General features: G+C 38.6%; 1 protein-coding gene across 3 annotated transcripts in view; it reads right to left on the minus strand.

Moving 5' to 3' along the window:
- Positions 1-19,144, minus strand: part of LOC103563054 (fatty acid desaturase 2-like protein FADS2B) — a 45,898-nt gene that overhangs the window by 3,727 nt on the left and 23,027 nt on the right. The window contains exons 3-7 of one of the 3 annotated variants that reach the window (XM_070563910.1): positions 8,812-8,937; positions 7,523-7,644; positions 6,116-6,176; positions 3,052-3,149; positions 2,194-2,290 (exon numbers count right to left, since the gene is read on the minus strand). In XM_070563910.1, coding sequence (XP_070420011.1) covers positions 2,194-2,290; positions 3,052-3,149; positions 6,116-6,175 — 255 coding nt within the window. In that variant the 5' untranslated portion in view covers position 6,176; positions 7,523-7,644; positions 8,812-8,937. Of the gene's footprint in view, positions 1-187; positions 2,291-3,051; positions 3,150-6,115; positions 6,177-7,522; positions 7,645-8,811; positions 8,938-13,972; positions 14,874-19,144 lie in introns of those variants that run through there. The other 2 variants (XM_070563909.1, XR_011523876.1) reach the window with 2 other exon arrangements.

Here is a 19,144-nt window from a genome sequence, read left to right on the forward strand (position 1 = left end):
GAGGTGATGTTATAAGTGACAGCCCTGGCCCCTCTGATCACTGCTCTCACTGTTTCTATTACTGGTGCTCGATTTGGAAGTTCAGGTGCCTAGTGAACCAGTCATTGAAAAAGGACTGTTCAACATTACAGGTGGCCAAGACCTGCAAAGAAAAAGCTTACGTTAGATGTAAATGAGCCCAAGGGTCAAACAAAAAAAATTGTATTTATTCTTTTACTCAGTCAACAAGTGCTTATTGAGTACCTATTTTGTGTAAGAAACAATGAGGTATAAAAAATATACACAGTCCTAGGTTTCAAGAAACTTACAATTTAAAAAAGCAACAACACATTTTGCAAGGCAATACATATCAAAACATATGTAGGATGTGAAGGGGCTATGTCCCTATCAGCCCTTGAATACAGAAGTCAGAGGTGTCATGAATGCAGATTTTAGAAGTTGGAAGTGGGATTGTAAGGTCCTAGTAAAGACTGTAGGGGTTAGAATCCATTTCCATTGAGAGGACTCCTAAATGGGAAGTAAGGCATTCAATAGTTCGGTGCATAGGAGTGCAGTCAAATATAAGTGGCTTCCTTTGCAATTTTACTTTGTGAATTTAGAAAACATTATTCTGAAAAGGAGTTCATTGGCTTCTCCAGACTGCCAACATTAAGAACCCTCATGAATGTCATTTGATTCCATGCCTTTTTAAGGTTTAATTCCAGTTGGGGTTGTTGTCATTTCGAATGAAATTTTTCTATTTGTTCTATGTCAATGTTTCTCAAAGTGTACGTCACAAAAACTTGGGGTTCCCTAGGATTCTTTCAGGGGATCTGCAGTTTCAAAACTGTTCCTGTAATTCTTATAAGACATTATTTACCCTTTTCATTCTCATTCTTTCATCCATGAATGGTGGATTTTTCCAGAGTTTACTAAACATGGGATGGCATCATTAATCTGATGTTTATGTACATTGGTTTTATTCTTGCTATTTTAAACTCAATATTTAAACATATCTCCTTTTTATTTTCAAATACTGTAAATATCAATGGATATGACCTATGCAAACAATAGCTCTTTGAGCTTCTCAGTAACTTTCAAAAATGTCAATTTGTTCTGTGACCAAAAGGTTTGAGAACCACTATTCTTTACTTCATGAAAGGTCCCTTGAGTTTGGAAATGAGCTAGGAGAAGCAAGCAGCATATTGGCTGGGTTCTGGAGTTAATCATCCCATGCTACTGGAAGGCTTAGGAAACAGGGGTGTGCCGCCTTGATCACAACTCTGTTAATCATTCCTGGCATGCTTGGAGAGCATGTCATGTATTCTCTCTGGGCCTCTCTCCCTATACAATGAAAGGAGGTGAATTCTAGGGTCTTTCAAGGAGAAAAATTCATTCTGTAATTCTAGGAGTCTCAGATTCACTTGAAAGGCCATGTCATGTGGAAGTTTAAAGCAGGAGTCAGTAAACTTTTTCTACAATGTGCCAGACAGGAAATATTTTAATCCTTTGCCACAGCTACTCAATTCTGCTGTCATAGCATGAAAGCAGTCATAGATAATATGTAAATGAATGAGCATGGCTGTGTTCCAATAAAACAGTACTTATGAAAACAGGCAGTGAGCTGGATTTGCCCTTGGACTGAAATTTATTGACCTTTGCTTGAGTGCAAGAGCTCTGAAATCCAACTGCTAAGGTTTAAGACCTGCTTCTACCACTTATTAACTGTGTTACTTTAGGTAAGTTACTCAACTTCTTCATGCCTCAATTTTCTCATCTATAAAATGATAATGATCATAGCACCTCCCGTATGTAGTTGCATGCAAAGAAGTAGACAGTGCGAGGCCACAGGCAAGCATTTGGTAAGTATGAATTATTATTATTTATTTTTTCAGTGGAGTTGAGGAAGATTGATCCTGAGTTAACATCTGTTACCAATCTGTCTCTCTTACTTTGAGGAATATTCTCCCCGAGCTAACATCTGTGTTAGTCCTCCTCTATATGTTATGTCACAGGCCTTAACATCATGGCTTTATGAGTGCTGTGTAGGTCTGCACACGGCATCTGAACCCAAGAAATCCAGACTGCTAAAGCGGAGCATGCAAACCCAACCACTATGCCACCTGGCCAGCCTCTTAATTATTATCACTTGAGGTAACCAGACTCTTAATCAGTATGGTCTGAAGTATCTTCTTCCAGGATCTTCATTATTACCTGAGTGCTGAGCCAGTCCCGATTCTCTTCTCTGCTCATTTTCATTGGTACGTGGCTCATCTGGGTGACATATACTATCCAGCGACTCTCAAGAGACCTTTCAGAGAATAAAAGGGGAAGTGGTGACTCCATGGGGTGCTATGGTTCCAATCACCAGCCTGCAAGACCTAGCTAAGAATTGGAGGAAATGGAAAAGACTCAACAATTTTTCAAAAATGGTAATCATTTGTTGCTATTTTTATCTAGAGATGACACTTTAAACATTTGTTTTCATAACTTGTCATACTGCCTATTGTATGAGAGCAGTGGCCCAATAATTTGCTGTAAACATTGGTGCAGGATCAAAAGATATCTAGGGAAATTAACTGCATATGCAAAAGGATTGACAGCGTGAGATTTTTCATCAGGTAGAGCTGGTTCCAATCTCTGGTTTGGTACTGCCAGTGGCACTTACTGGCTTCAGAAACTTGGGAAAGTGATTCAATCTCTCTGACTTTGGTTTTTGGGAAATCTCTAGTCATAAAGTAACTTTAAAATATTCCTCTCATTCTATTATCTTTGGGAAAGATTATGGATGTCAAACTGGATTGTAATTTTAAATAATTTGAGATTAGATGGAATACTGCAATTCGGAATGAAGAAAGTGGGGAAAAAAGAGAAGATTGGCTAATGTTTTTCCAAGTAGCTCTTTGTATTAAACCATTTCTACCAGTTTTTTTCACACTCTTTTGATAATGTTGCAGTTATAGAGAAGGGGGCATAGTGTCATAATCTTCTGCCCATCACAAATTGATTAGACAAGGAAGGTAAGAGGATCATCCAGGTTATTGGAATAAGAGGATATTCTTGTTTTCTTACTTGACTAAATAGATAAGCCCTAGGGTTCCAAAGATTCCATAGAAATGGCCAAATATGATGAAATAGCGGATGTAAAAACTGCTGATCCAGGCAAATTCCTGCAGAGACAAATGCTCAAAAGTTAGATGCCCTGAACACAATTTCAATTCCCCTTTTCTAGGCTAGGGTCCCTTCACATACTTGCTAAATCTTATGTCCTGTTACTCAAGGAAGTTACATCTGGAAGGGACAAAGCATTTTCATTTCCCATTTTCAACCTGATCTAGCTTCAGAGAATGATTCAAGTTACACCCCAATACCTTCGGAAGTACCACTGTTGTATAGATTGCACGTTCACATATATTGGCATGAAGAAGGGAAGAGCAATTGAAGAAGTACAAAAGAAAAGATGGTGAATAAATGAGCAGATTGTGATTGCAAGTGAGCAGGAGTCTATCTTTTCCCCATACCACACCTGGAATTTTGAACCTGAGAAAGAATGCAAGGTGGAGATGCATAACCACATCCTAGACTCCACCAGGCTTTTTCAGTCTCTTAGGATGAACCAGGAATTTGGTTCAAACTCCCACAAGGAGACTAGAGAAGCTTTGAAGATTTGAGCCATTCTTGATGGAAGCATCCTGGAAGAGCTTCTTCTGTGAGCTTTCAAGTTTTCTCAAGGTCTATGGAATCCATCAGTCCTTCACATTCTTTAGGATTCATCACTGTCACAGTATGTCAAGGTGGCAGAAATAAAGAAGGTGTACTCATCTCCTGGGTAAAGGGTTATGTACCTGCTTCTCTTCTAAGACCAATGAGGATGCCTGGAGCACAAAGGCATTTATGGAGACCCTTTTGGTTTTGACAGACTCTCTCCTTGACAAAACTTTAGTCAAGTCCTCTGAATCCTCTTCTTCACTAGGCCTCAGCATTGGTCTACAAGCTCTCAAACTGCAAACTCTGAGCAAGAAAGATTTCATCCACCCTCCACAATAAGAGACTGGAACAAACACCAGCATAGCTTCTAACAGGTCAAAGCCACATCTCTGGGATGAGCCCTGCCCCCTTAAAGTCCCTCCAGAGGAAAGTCAAGACTGTCACAGAAGGTACTGCTTGTTTAAGCCAAAACGTGACTATGGGCCTCTGACCTCCCTTTTCATTTCTGCTAGAAAACTTACAACTATAAACCTTATCTATGTCCCTTTGAGATGTATCTTCTACATGCAGAAATATCTTTGTCAAGGTCCTGGGAGTCATCCTTTGGAAAGATAATCATCAGGAAGGATAGGGCCCTGCATCCATGTCTCTGTGGGAGGGTAGGAGCCTAACACAGATTTCCTAATCACATTGAGGAGCTTCCCCTCCCCTCAACGTCTTTCAGTAATTTCCTTTTCATGTGCCAGGCTTTAAGGTCTCCCACTTCTTGATTCACCAGAGTTGAGCTCCACTTATACTGAATTTTCCATTTCCTACAGCAGTAGCTTGAATAAAATCTGTCTTGCCATGTTTAAGAAAAGACTAACTCAGTTTCTCTTTGACAAATTGAGGATGACTCATTTGTACCCATGTTACTAAGTTGTCATTTGAAGGTAAAGGATATAGTGAAATAGCTGCTGAGAGTAGTATAGTTTGTGAGGTGGGCATTCTGCAGTCAATCCACACCCTTTATTCATTCTTCATAAGCTAAGGGCATATTGCAGCACTACAGACATGGGAGATGAGTTCAGAAATGAAACTTCAACTGCTTTTTTATTACATGAACACACATCTAGTTAGGCTGGGGGTCATATTCTGGTCAAAATGGGGCACCATTGTCCTCATTCCTCTTTTTGATCATGCAAGAAAAGGAGAAGGTGACTACCACAGGAAGGGGCTGCAAAATTCCAGCATGCACAGCAGAGGAAGTTGCCCCCATATCTCAAAATATGAGCTTACATGCCACTCTTTTCAGGCATGTTACCGATGACCACTGGCAACCAACATCTGGTCAAATCAGGCATCCACAACAGAGTTTCCCAGTCTTACCACTGTGAACGTTTTGGGCCAGATAATTCTTTATTGTTAGGCATTGTCCTATGTACTGTAGGATGTTTAACAGCGTCCCTGGCTTTCTACAAACCTGGAAGCTATTACCATATTTTCTTCTCTGTTATGATAACCAAAAATGTCTCCAGACATTGTCAGATGTCCCATTGGCAGCAATGTTACTCCTGGTGAAGAACCACTAATCTACAGGAGATGTTTGGGACATTCCCTGATTTGGGCTTATTTCCTGAATGTTTAGATGAGCATATTTTGAGGTTCCATGAACTTTTACTTGTGAGCTGTTATGTGTTTGATTTTGATTAAGAGCAAAGCATTTTTGCCGCTGATGTTTTTCATTACTGCCAGTGTTAATAGTTACCCTAGTTTCTTTTCAGCCTCGACCACATTCAGACCTAATATATAAATATATATATATGTGTGTGTGTGTGTGTGTGTGTGTGTGTATATCAATCTTACTCATTGATCAATAGATAGATATAGATACATAGCAGGTACACATGTATATCCAAATTATGTATATATATTATTGTCCACAAAGATATCTTCTACAGTAATGTGTAACCCCTGGGAACAGCCAACTTTCTTTCACACAGAAGCTCTATAGCTGTCTTTTATTCCCAGAGCTCTACATTTCCTGGCATCATACTGTCCATGCTTTGGCATTCTTTTGCTATCTGTCTTTTCTCCTGATCCAATACCGCTATTCTTTTCTTCTTGACAGGTCTTTAGTCTACCCAGGATGAGAGTCCCAGATGCAAATCCCCTTGATTGACATCCTGCCTTCCATCCTTCTTGGAGCATCTCCTTCCCTGCCTCATACCCAGAGTGATGAGATGACTATTAAAAATTCCCATTTGCTTTTCCATTTTCCTTTCCAGATTTTCACCCCAGGAAGTCTGAAAGAAGACATGCTGCTTTTCTCAGTCACAATAAGACAGTGGCTTGTCTCTGTTGGCAGGTTCCAGTCTGCCTTCTGGCTTGACAACTGCTTGCCTCAAGGAAATGGAATGAGAAGAAATGTGGCTGCAAGGAGACTCACCCGTGTAGAATAACAGGTGCTGCTTCTCACAGTTGATGTATTTGATTTTCTTCTTGCCATACTGCATGGAGAGAGAAGAAAACTTAGATGAAAGACAATACCTCTGGCTACTACAGTGAAGGACATCTGTGTGTATGAATGAAAGGGTCTATGAGTGTCTAGAATATCTATGGAAACAGTGATCTGATCAAAGTTCACTTGTGGTCACATTTGAGGCACTAGAAGAACCAGAAGTGGGATGGGAGGAAATCCTGTGGCATCTTTTTGCTTTAATTAAATGTGGGTAATTCTTGCATGCATGGTGTATTACGTTTGACCATGGGCATTGCGATCATTTTTTCAATCCCATGGAAACCATTTTGAAATTTTTTGTCCTTATGTTGAGTGGAGTGGTGATTCAGAAGAAAATTTCTTATGAGTTTTCCCAAATCTTCTTTAACTGCAGTGTATAGAATTCTGCTGGAAGCTCAGTCTCCATCTATATTTATTCACTCAAGAGATGTTTATTGAATGGTCATGTAGGAAAAATATAGGCATGGCTCCTCCTATCTGTTTCATCATTCCTCCTTTGTGTTCTCATCATGAATGTCATGCTGTGGTTTTTGTTGAGAAGACGTGATAATATTATATATAATCCCATGACTGGGAATTTCATTCATTTTCTTGGGGTCTCTCTCAGTTAATTTAGTCTTTCAGTGCACAAAGACAGCAAATACCCTGAGAGAAGACATAGAAGTAATGGTTGTATATCCAGTAACTAGCAGACTCTCAATGTTTAATCTAAGGAATGAATAAATAAATGATAATTCACATTCACTCTGTATTTTTGCTGTATGTTCAATTACTTATCACTCCAGGCAGTGGTTGACTCTTGCTTTCCTCATTCCCTTGATAAGTTCACTCTTACATATAGTTTTCCTCTCTTGTGGATAGTAGAGTTTTTACATCCTTCTCTTATTCTCAAAAATAAGAAGTAAATATCATGGTGATGAAGTAATAATAGCTATTTGCAGTTACTCTCAAACTTCCAAATATTTAAGTAATGGGAAGCATGGAAGAAAGAATAGCTAGAAAATGCTTGGGAGTTAGCGAACCAAGGTGAAGGGGTGATTTTGAAAATGTCTCCACAGGAGGACTCTGAACCTCCCAGGTGCACGGGACCTGGCACATTGAGGATTCAATTAATGACTGCTGAAGGACGGAATATTTGAAGAAAGTGGTAGAAAGATTCACAGTAAAATGAGAAGAAAGGAAAACTTCAAGACTCATCAGAACTATTTTTTGATGTCAAACAACTGAATTTAAAAATGTAAATAATTTTAAGTAATGTCTTCTATGGTAGCTTAGAAGCTATATTGTACAGAAGTTGAGGTTTCAAGTGAGAAGTCCCAAGAGCAGCTGTAAAACCTGCGAGGTGGCGTCCACCATTTGTGAAGAGGCAACACGCAAATTGAATATGACTCTAAAGAAGGCACTTCTGGAGAGGGTTGTGCTGCTTCGCGAACTTCAGTGAGACAAATCTTCTTTCCCTGGGGGGATAATTAGAGAAATTTAAAATGTCACAGTTTTCGTGATGAGCATAGGAGTTCACAGACATCACAGTGGCCCAAACTGTTTGCAGAACCATGGTCAAAAGCAAGTGACTTGTGATCAAAGCTAACGATTTTCTTTACAACTCTAGGCAGCATATTTCATTTCCTAATCAGCTGGGGAAGAAGATGAGTTGCAAAAAGCTGGGAAAACCTATTTTCAAAACATTGTACATAATTTTTGTTTTTTGTACCACAGGGCTTGGGCAGTGACTGACAAATCTGTGCTCTTTTATTTTATAAAACTCCTAAATTCTTCTAGAAAGAGACAGCACCCTCTTCCTAAGTACCTGATTCTCACGATTCATCATTTCCCCCTGAGAAGACAGACTTCTGTGGCTGTCCCTATACCTGATTTGTTGACAGAAGATCACCCCCTAAGAAACTTAGCAATTATTCTTGACTTTATGTCTTTAAGTTGAGGTTTAAAAAATGATCAACATGTGAGAATTTCTGGAATTGATATTTTGCTTTGTTTTCTGTGGTTTATGAAGTCCAAATTAGAGCTGGTGTCTCTAAGTATCTTCAAGACACTTGGGCAGCGGTTCATGTGTAAATGAACCAAAATGAATGTTAGCTGAAAATAACAACATAGTATCTTCTAGATGAGCTGGAATTACTTGAGATAATTAGCTATTTTGTTGTTTGTGATTTAGTGATTATTGAATATACTGACATGCCTTCTCTAAGTGAATATCTCTATATGCTGCTTAAACTTTGAAGAGTCATTGTCAACCTCAGTCATCTAGTTTCATTGTCTAACATTAGCTTGGGTTGTCTCAGAGGTAGTGACAGGTGCTGCGGAGGGATCCCTCTGCCACCAGGATTGCTGAAGCACAGTGATAGGGGTTATCACATTTCCTACTGCAGGAAGTTGGATTGGATGACCTTTATGGTCATAGAGTCACACACTCCACATCTCCTCCTGTTCTTATAACCCAAGATTCTGTCATTTCAAATTTGTAACCTGGACATAAAAGGAGAGTTGCCCTCAGAATATGCTTGAAGCTGGAACCTTCAGCTTGATTTTTACAAAGCAAACCTGTAGGCCTTTCCAAGAACCACTTCCAGTAACATTTCTCTGGTGCCCCTGATTTCTAAATGTACCTCAACAGGTTGAATGTCTCCAAACAGAATAATTGAGCCCAGGTTAATATCTTGGTCTTTGGAACAGATGTTTGGTTTTACATGACGCTGGAAGTGTCCATGATTCCATCAGTTTCTTGATATGCCCTGAGGAGAAGAGAGAGTTGATTAGCTGCAAGATTTCTCTCCTGAAATATCCTTTGCTATCAGAGTTTCCTGCATACATCTCCAAAGTCAAAATAAGATACTTGAGCTTCTCAAACTTGTCCCCACAGCCAGGTCACAGAATAATTCACTGGACAGAGGCTCTCAAAGTCTATGAACAAATAGTTATCTGATTCAGGAACATAATCCTGGATAAAACTACTCTTGATAATGAAAAAATCATAAAAACCTGTTGAAATAGAATGCTTTTCCATCATTATGTTTCATGATTCAGATTGAAGAAAAAGTCTAAAGATAGATGGGGCAGAGAGTATGCTTCCTTGTTGTAAAACAAGTAAAGAAATCTCAGTTCCAGGACCTGAATTAATTCTGTGGAAAAAAATTCGCCCTTCATTTTGAAGAATCCTATTTCAGTGAAAATTTCAAAAAAATTATGGATCTGAAATGATCTTGTAAGGGTCTTGACTCAGATCTTTGCATGAACAGGCTTCAATGCTCTGGTATAAAAATAAATGTGAGTAAAAATATTTCAGCTGAAGCCAAGCTTGAATCATGTCTGATGAGGTTGCTTGTGGTTTTATCTCTCTGAAAGAAAGTCTGAATGTGTTAATAAAACAAAGGATTCAGGAACACATCAACCTGATTCATAAACTAAATAAATACTGCTGTGTGGTGTGGACAAATTACTCATCCCCTTTGAGGGTCAATTTCGTCTCCAATAAATAGAGTATAATGACATTTATATCCATGGGACATTTGGGGAGACATGAGATGCTGTACATAAAATGTTGGCACATTGAAATATTTAGTTTCCCCTCGTTTCTCCTATTATGTTAATCATTTATAGAAGAATAAGCAGTAGACGTAGTTTTTCCTCAGTATTTGACATCTATCCATAACTGTCTGATGCATGTTTTAGATTTACACTGTTCAATTACGTAGTCCCTAGTGGCTATTGAGCACTTGAAATGTGACCAAATTAAGATGGGCTGAAAGAGTATAATGCATACTAGATGTTGAAGACTCTGAATGAAAAGGGGATGTATGTATCTTATTAATAACTTTTATGCTGATTACAGGTTGAAATGATAATATTTGAATACATATATTGTGATAAAGTTACCTTCTAAAATGTGACTATCAGAAAATTTAAAATGACATGCATTTTAAATGTGGTTGGTATTTTTTTTTATGTTGGACTACGTTGATTGATTCATCTATAGTAGAGAGAGATGAGTATGTTTGAAAATCTGTAAGTGTTGCCTTTCCAGAGTATTCACTGAGTTTTCTCATAGCCACTCACCCCCTTACCCCAATCCATCAGGAGAGGCATCCTCTTCTCAATTCTAACACTTGCTAATACCCTTACACTGGAATCTCTCTCTCAAGTCTAGATCTCTCTTGAATTTTATGCTTGAATGAGCAGTCACTTTCCAAACATTTCCTTTTGGATGTCTCATGATATTTCAAACTCAATGTGTGCCACTCAATTTCTATTCCCCCTTCTGGTGCCCCACCACACTCCAAGCTTCTCTCAAAGTGCACACTACTCACTCACTCTTAAAATTGTGTATTCACTCATTTATTCACCTATTCATTATTTATTCTGAAGTATGTGCCATATGTCAGATACTTAGCTAGGCATTTGGAATATACAGATAGACAGGATAAAGTGGTGTTCTCACACTTATGAAACATAGAATCTAGTGGGAGCAGTAGACAGTTTAACAAGAACAGTACCATAAGCAATGATACTGTTTTTCAATTAAAACCTCTGAGAACCATCATTCGCCCTCAACCAGTATCTGATTGCATCCTTTTAGCTAATGGCTAACTGTGGAAATTGCTAATGTGAGTGACAGGTTTTGATTCATGATAGATCGGGAGTAGACCTTGACAGCTCAAGATCTGGGAGCTTAGAATAGTGGTCAGAGGAATTATTGGTGTGATCAAAAGCTGCTGCCTCCAGCCTGGTCCCTGTGTATGGAAGCCACTATTACTGGAGACCAGGGTGAGAGTGATCCATAAGGAAGTACCATTACCAGCTTCATGCAAAACAGGCTGTTCCTGAACCAAATTCCATGCAGAAATTGCCCTAAATCATTCTTTATAGCCAAGGTACATCTAGGTGCAGTATAGAGAATCCAGACTCTGGACTGAAACCATCCTGATTTTAAATCCCTGCTACTAGGTGTGTGGCATCATGCAATTTCCTTATCTGTAAAATGGATGAGATTACTGGGAGGATTACAGGAAATAGCATACTTGACCCCCTCCCAAAAAAGTGTTTCAGGATGGAGTCATGGAAAGAGCATGGGCCAGATTTTCAAGGAAGGTCTTAATTTCAAATGTTCTGACTCTTTATCCCTATGATAACACGTGATTCTTGTAGGTTTTGAAATATACATGCTGGGGGTGGGGTTGAAAGATATACTACAAGGAGTCCATTTTGACTTAAGCATTGCACAGAAGTCCATAATGTGTGACATTTCTTCCCCTATTTCAGAAGGGCCCTTTTATTGTGCAAAAACTGCAATCAACAGAACATACATATTTTTGCACAGCTAGTGCTGAATATTCCAAAGAATTAATATAATCTGTGTGTTTTTCAGGGGGAAGGTAAATTGATACAAAATCAAGTTTTAAATTTAAAATTGGGATGCTTATATAAGGCAAAGATGATGTTTATATCTTAATTTTCCATGTTACCTCCCACCAGCTCACTTTTCCTTCCCACAAGTGATTTTCTCTCCTCACATAGCTCAAGCCTTTATTCATATTCCTCACAAAGCATTGTTTTTTCTATGAAAAGGAGAGTATACATGATTTGCTTTCAGAGCTATTTCCCATTACTCTGTTCATGAGTCATCAAAGTTGTATTTATTTCAACCAGTACAAAATTATTTCTGGAAATAAAATTTATAGAGAGAGCTGTGTACGAATTTAGGACAATGGGAAAGGTGTGATTTTTTAAAAAGCATCAGCAAGGGTCGGGCTGATGTGTAATATTCTATACAGTGTCACCAAATCCACTGTCAATTACTTCCAGGGCACATGAGTCTCACTTTTCCTCTGACTTTCTCAGAACAAGGGAAGGAGGGTCAAAGGGTGCATTACCTGAATCTCACAATAACATGAGAAACCATCTCTGTTTTATTTCTGTGATAGGGATTTCTGAGTGAATCAAGATATACTTCAACTAACTAACACTGGTGGATAAAGGGCAGAATAGTCTTCCTACAGAAATTCTCTGATAAAATGAAACTTGTCACGTTTAATGACAATATACTATTCACTTTAACCATTTTGAGTGACAGATATATTTCTTATTTGAATACAGATCCAACCCTGTGTTGTTCAATCTACTTAAGCCTCAATTTGCTCAGTTAGAATGTAAGTAGATAAGAAGACGGGGTGCTTCTAAGATTCTTCCAATTTAATGATTCTGTGATTTATGGCCTACTTCTTTATCTTCTTAGTAACATCACGAGTAAACATTTTTCTTAATGATTGTGGGTCCTCATTTTGATTATGGAAAGATTGTTCCTAATTTTACCAACAGCTGACAATTATTGAGCATTTCCCATTAGTCATACTTTGCATTCTGCACAACACATGAGTATCACACATAATCCTAACAACATCCCTGTCAGGTCAAAGCCATCATCTATGTCCATTTTACAATTGAAGAAAGTGAGGTTCATGGACATTAAGTAACTTGTTCAAAGTGGCCCAGCTAACCAGTGGTTGAGTTCCTACAAAGGCGGGTCTGATGTTAGAGCAGCAGTTCTTAAATCTGACTGCAGGTTAGAATCACCTGGGGAGCTATCAAAACAGTGCTGATGTCCAGACCTCCCCAGAAATGAATTAAATTAGAACTTCTAGAGAGGCAGCAGTGTTTTCTAAAACCTCCTCAGATGACTTAAAATGAGTCAGAATTGAGAAGCGAGAATGAATCTTCTGGAGATTGCATGATTTAATTTTGTATTATGATTTCTCCTACTCATCAGCTTATGGACTTTGGCTTAAATAGTTAATTAACCCTTTGAACATCAGTGTTGGCTTCAAAAAGTGGGTGCCATAATCCCCCAGCTCATGAGCATTATGTGAGACAATTTCCTAAAGGGGATAGTTCTGAACCTTGCCCTTGGTAGGCTCTCATCTAATATGAGTCCCCGTCTGCCTTCCTTGTCACTTGCTGTCAGTAGTTTCTGCTCACTACTCTGCGGGTCTGACTCCAGCATTTCCTTCACTCTCTTATTAGTTGGCCACTTCCAAGTCACTAGAGGCTAGGGAACCAGATAACCAGGAATAGATCTATTTTCTGGTTAAATGAAACTTCTCACATAAAATGGCAATAGATTATTCACTGTAAACATTTAGGGGCTGACATATTTCTAATATGAATCCAGATCCAGATTAGATGATTCTAAAATTCTTCCAATTCAATATAAAACCAGCACGTTAAGGAAAAACAAATAGGTTCTGAATCAGTGCTTATGAGTTTTCCTAAGTTGGTCTGGCTTGAATGCAAGGATTTGGTTTAGTGGAAGGCTCAAAGGCATTCCTTCCCACCCCCTCACCTCAGTTCAGGCCAGAGTATACAGTCACTAAATCCAAGAGTGTCATAGAAAAAGCAGAGATCCAATTTAACTCCTAAGGATAGAGATGAGAACACTGAAGGCCAGATATACCATTTTATTCACTCAAGGTACATAATGAGCATTATCAGAGGAGGGCTAGAAGCCACTCTTGGCAGTTCTCTTCTGTTATGGTTTCTTTCTTTGTTCATTCATTTAGTCATTCAACAAATACTTATTGAAGGTGTACAATGTGCTAGGCATTCTTCCAAGTGCTGCACTGCAGTGTGCATTGCATAGGACAGTGCACCTTGTTTCCTGGAGCTTATTTTAGGGGGATGAGACCAACCGCCATCATCACCACCTGTTTTGTCAGTAGTCTACATTTAATAACCCTTGACTCTTGAACAGAGCCATCTGACCTTCCATGACCATTCTTTTTCTTTCTCTTCATGTTTATCTCTTTTCCTGCATTTTTTCCTTTATTTCTTCATAGCCACACTCTCCAGGAACTAATGAGGCTCACTGGATTCCCCTAGTTTCCCTGCAATAAATGTCCAGACCTCTTCTAAGAACATTCCCTCTTATGGTTTTAGAGGCACATGTTCATTTTTAAAGACACTATCCTTCTCCTGTGAGGTAGTTCCTTAATGGGGTGCCAGGGACTGGGCCAAATAGTTTACTGGTGTAATAAAAAAAATTAGAATTACTTAGAGAAAAATAAACTTTTTCCTCATAAAATTCTAACTTCAGCATATATATTACAATATTATATTACATATTAGTGTACATAATTATATAATATGTTTATATTTATAATATATGTTATATATAAATATATAATATCTACATTTTTAGGGGCTGGCCTGGTGGCGCAGCAGTTAAGTGCACATGCTCCCCTTCTCAGCGGTCTGGGGTTCGCTGGTTTGGATCCCAGGTGTGGACATGGCACTGTTTGGCATGCCATGCTGTGGTAGGCATCCCACAGATAAAGTAGAGGAAGATGGGCACAGATGTTAGCTCAGGGCCAGCCTTCCTCAGCAAAAAGAGGAGGACTGTCAGTAGTTAACTCAGGGCTAGTCTTCCTCAAAAAAAATCTACAATTTTGGTACGTTTACATTTATTTGTGTGGTTGTACAAACATTTTTACTGCTGTGAGTGCACCAAGAAATTTGGAAACAAGTGCCTTAGGAAATGACTTTCAAGAATCCCATCATAGTCCCTGAGCATCCTGTCTTTGAGATGACACATCACAAATTTTTGCATCAGGCGGTTCCACTTGGACTTCTTAAATATGGATAGGTGTCCCATGTCATGCTGCAAAAAGCAACTCTGAGCCTAGAAGAGACCAAATTGTTGTTAGAGAAATTGGGATGTCAAGAAGTAATTCATAAATTAGCCTGATAGTAGGTTCAGGAGCCAGTTTGAGAAAAGGAATGGGGATCTCGTTTGATCTCAAGCTAAGCTTACTTTCTATTTCCCACATGTCACATTCTTTCCCCACTCCATTTGTTTGTGTAGATGGTTCTCCAGCTGAGAAAGATCTCCTTGTGACTGTGAAAATCTTCCATTGTGGAGTGAAAAAAGCATGACCTTTGGAGTCAGGCACATTTGGGTTCTAAACATTCTTCAACATTTATGAGCTGCACAACTCTTGCTAAGTTATCAGTAACTTGAACCTCAGTTCTTCATCTGATAAGCAGACATACGAACACCTTACTCATGGAGCTGTTGTGCAACTTAAATACATGTAAGTTGACTGGCTGTGCTAAGTATTAAATACATGTTTGCTTCCCTTCTTGTTTCCAAAAGTTGCTTTTCAAGGAATAAAACAAGTAAGCTTTTCAAAAAAAATTAAAGTATAAAATTCTGGAATTAACATTGGTGTTAATTCTCCATGAAACCTTCCCCCGTTGTTCCAATCAGAATCATATGCCTCTCTCTGCTCCAACAAGACATACTCATTCCTCTCTTTGGCGTCAATGTCATTCTGTCATACAGTATGTTTAGCAATTTGAATGACAACCTCCTCCAGTGGATGACTCATTTTCCAATTGCAGGGACCAAAAGCATTTGTCTTTATGTTCACAACACAATGTTGTGCTCATAGAAGGCCATGTTCAGAGATTCATACTTGATTCAACAGGGATTCATTGAATGCCCTGCTATGTTCCAGTTGCTGGTTTTCCTTTATGGTAAAATTCACACATTCTTAATCCTAATATAATAAGTTATAATCTCTGCTCTTAAAGAATTCATGGTTCGATGCATTGATAAATCTTGGTTGGTAAGTGAATGAAAGATAAAGATGAGTGTTGCCTGGTTCAGAAAAGAACTTCAGATACTGAAGTTGTAGGGATAAAATTGGGTAAAGAGTAGCAACTGTCATGAATTAAATATTTACCATATGCAAGGTTTATGGTAAATATTTAATTGTTTGGTTAACTTGTTTAGCCCTCAGAATATTTCCATAAGCATATTTGTTATCCTCATTTTACAGACAGCAGAACTCAGGCCCAGCAAGATTTGGTAATTTCCTTGTGAGACACTGATGAGCAGCTTGCCAAGAAGTATCACACAGCAGCTGACACCAATCTAAAGATCGAAGAAAAAGTTTTAAGTCTTCCCCTAAAGCTACCGCCTGTGCTTAGAATGCCTGCTTACCTCAGAAATTGTGAGGAGAAAGGAAATTAATATTGTAATAGGCCAGCCATTCCCAAAATGCCACAGTATTAACCAAGCCGTGGCTTCCAAAATCAAGATCTGGGCAAGGTGAAGGGAAAAGAATCCCAGATTGACATTGAACATATTCATAGCCTCTAATTTCCTCCACAATTCTTGGAAATATTCCACCAACTGGGACCGTGAAATAAATGTTCAAGGAATGAATTAGATTCTTTAAGGGAAAAAGGAACAATAACTAAGAATCTATTATATCAACTTACGAATGCCTTAATTTTGTGAATAGAAAATTATTACTATTAATAAATTTACTTGGGTGGAATCATAAGCAAAATACAATGAACAAACAAAACATTTTAAAAAGTTACAATAACTTTTTTTTCTCCTCTGGAGAAGTGAAAGATGAGTAGTGATTTTTAAATTGTCCTCAAACTGTTATGGAATTCAGTTAGAATAAATTCTTTTTTCTGAGTGGGGGTTGGTCAGTAAAGAGATACAAAATTCCAGTAGTTGTCTTTTACACTATCAGTACTGTTTCAGATGTTGATTGAGCTCTGGTTATGTTTGGAGAACTGGTTATGTTTTGTACATATGGATCTGTGCTCCTCTAGTTAGTGCTACAATTTACAAAGCGTTTTCAATGTCATCACCCATTTATATGTGCAAAGGGCTTTAGCCTATAAAATGATGAACAAAAACCAATATAATTCACTTAGATTAGCTCAAAGGATGACTTTCCCGTGAGCTGCTCAATGGATCTTCAGAAACAAGACACAGGGTCTCCAAGGCCATAAGTGTTTGTCTGCTCTGGAGGGGTCCTGGTCCTGTGGACAAGTAGTATGCATATGTGCATGTGTGTGTAGTATAATGCTAGCATTCGTTTACAAGCTTGCCACATTATACTGGAGAGTCAGTGCAAAGGCTGGAAAGAAGTATCTCTTAGTTTAATGACTAGAATGGGTTTAAAATCAGGATACTTAAGAAAGTGAACAGGGTATAAGAAAGAGATTAGGATTGTTCAGAGGTAAGAAAGGTGAGAAATTTGAAACAAAAAAGAAAGAGTTATGAAAAGAATTCTAGAAAGCAAAAGTTTCATTTCAAAACTCACTGGTGCAACTTTTAAGGGATCTGTTGCCTTGGAAAAGTCCTGATGGGCTTATCTCTCGAGCCTCCATAAACCTTGGAATTCTGATGGCCATCAATAATTTTAATAGGTCATGTCTGTGGTGCCTCCCAGCCTGATCACCTTTTTCAACCCATTTATTGTACAGAGTAGGGGGTTACAAAAGCCCAGATAATTAACAGGTCTGAAATCATCAGGAAGACATTGACAAATGCTGGAGTTAAACCTGTGCTTCCTGACACCCACTTTCATGCTCAACCAGTGATTCTCTCTCTCTCTCTCTCCATATATATATATATATATATATATATATATATATATATATGTGTGTGTGTGTGTGTGTGTGTATGTGTAAATACGTATATATCTATATAGATGTACTAAAGAAAATTTATGGTAGAATTTTACCCTCAAAGACCCATACTCTTTTAGATAATGAATGATTATCTCATAGTTGTCAGATACTACTGGGGTCTTCTTTTCCACGGAGAAAAATTTTTATTTATTTATTTATTTATTTATTTTTTGAGGATGATTAGCTCTGAGCTAACTAATGCCAATCCTTCTCTTTTTGCTGAGGAACTCTGGCCCTGAGCTAACATCCATGCCCATCTTCCTCTACTTTATACGTGGGACTCCTACCACAGCATGGCTTTTTGCCAAGCGGTGCCATGTCCATACCTGGGATCTGAAATGGCAAACCCCAGGCCGCAGATAAGCAGAACGTGTGCATTTAACTGCTGCGCCACCAGGACACTCCCCATGGAGAAAATTTTTAGGAAAAATAATTAAGGTTTGTATCATCTTCCTTTTTTAACCTAGGGCTTCCTGCCCTAAATAATGGGGATATATCTAGAGGTTTGTCAATTATTAGTGCCACCACTGATTCATGCTATAGATAGTATCTAAAATTTGTTTAGCATTTTCTATATTCTAGACCCTGCACTTTTAATGCCTTCAACTCTTTCAATAATCTCCCAATAATATTTATAAGGTTAGCGCTATTGTGGTTGCTATTTTATAGACAGAGAAACTGAAGCACAGAGAGGTTTTGTAACTGGCCTAAACCGACACAACTTGTTGCTGTGCTAGGTTGTGAGTCCAGGCTGTCTACCCTCAGAGCCCTCTATTCTTAATACAGAGCTGTGCTCCCTGACACACAGCCTTGTGGGATGCACACGATGGATGTCAACCTAAGGACTGAGCCTGAGTGTTTGTTTCAGGTCTGCAATTAACCAGTTCTGTGACCTGAGATGCCTCCTGCCCCTCTGTGAGTTCGTTTTCTCATTTCTTAATGCTGAAATATAATCCTTATTCTATCTGCCTCACAGTGATATAAAAATCAGCACTTTGTGCAAATTATTTTAAAAGAATTACACAAATGTCAGCTGTTTAAAAAATACATTCCAAAAAAATGAAATGTTCAATGTTAGCTAAAATCTCTTTAATGCTAATGTAAAACCATCCCAGTGAATTTTTAGTCTTCTAGAGACTCTGTCCTTTGAAAGACAGTATTTCAGGGAACCAAAGTGGTAGAGAAAGAAAGAGTAGCGCCCTGTCTTGGGGAAACCTAAGGAACTGGGCCAGACAGAAGTGACTTGGAGACCCAGTTCTTTGACACACTTGCTGCATGACTTTCAGAAAGTAATTTATTCTCCCTGAACTATATTTCCCCAAATGTAAAACAGGCTGTTGTTAATCCAGACTTCTTAGCTCAGCACCCAAGACACTGTCTCCCTCTCCTCCTTTTCTTTTCTGTTCTCCTACCTCTCCCCTCCTCTCATCGTCTTCTCCTCCTTCTCCT

The sequence above is a fragment of the Equus przewalskii genome, chromosome 11, assembly GCF_037783145.1.
Source record: "Equus przewalskii isolate Varuska chromosome 11, EquPr2, whole genome shotgun sequence".
Lineage (NCBI taxonomy): Eukaryota > Metazoa > Chordata > Mammalia > Perissodactyla > Equidae > Equus > Equus przewalskii.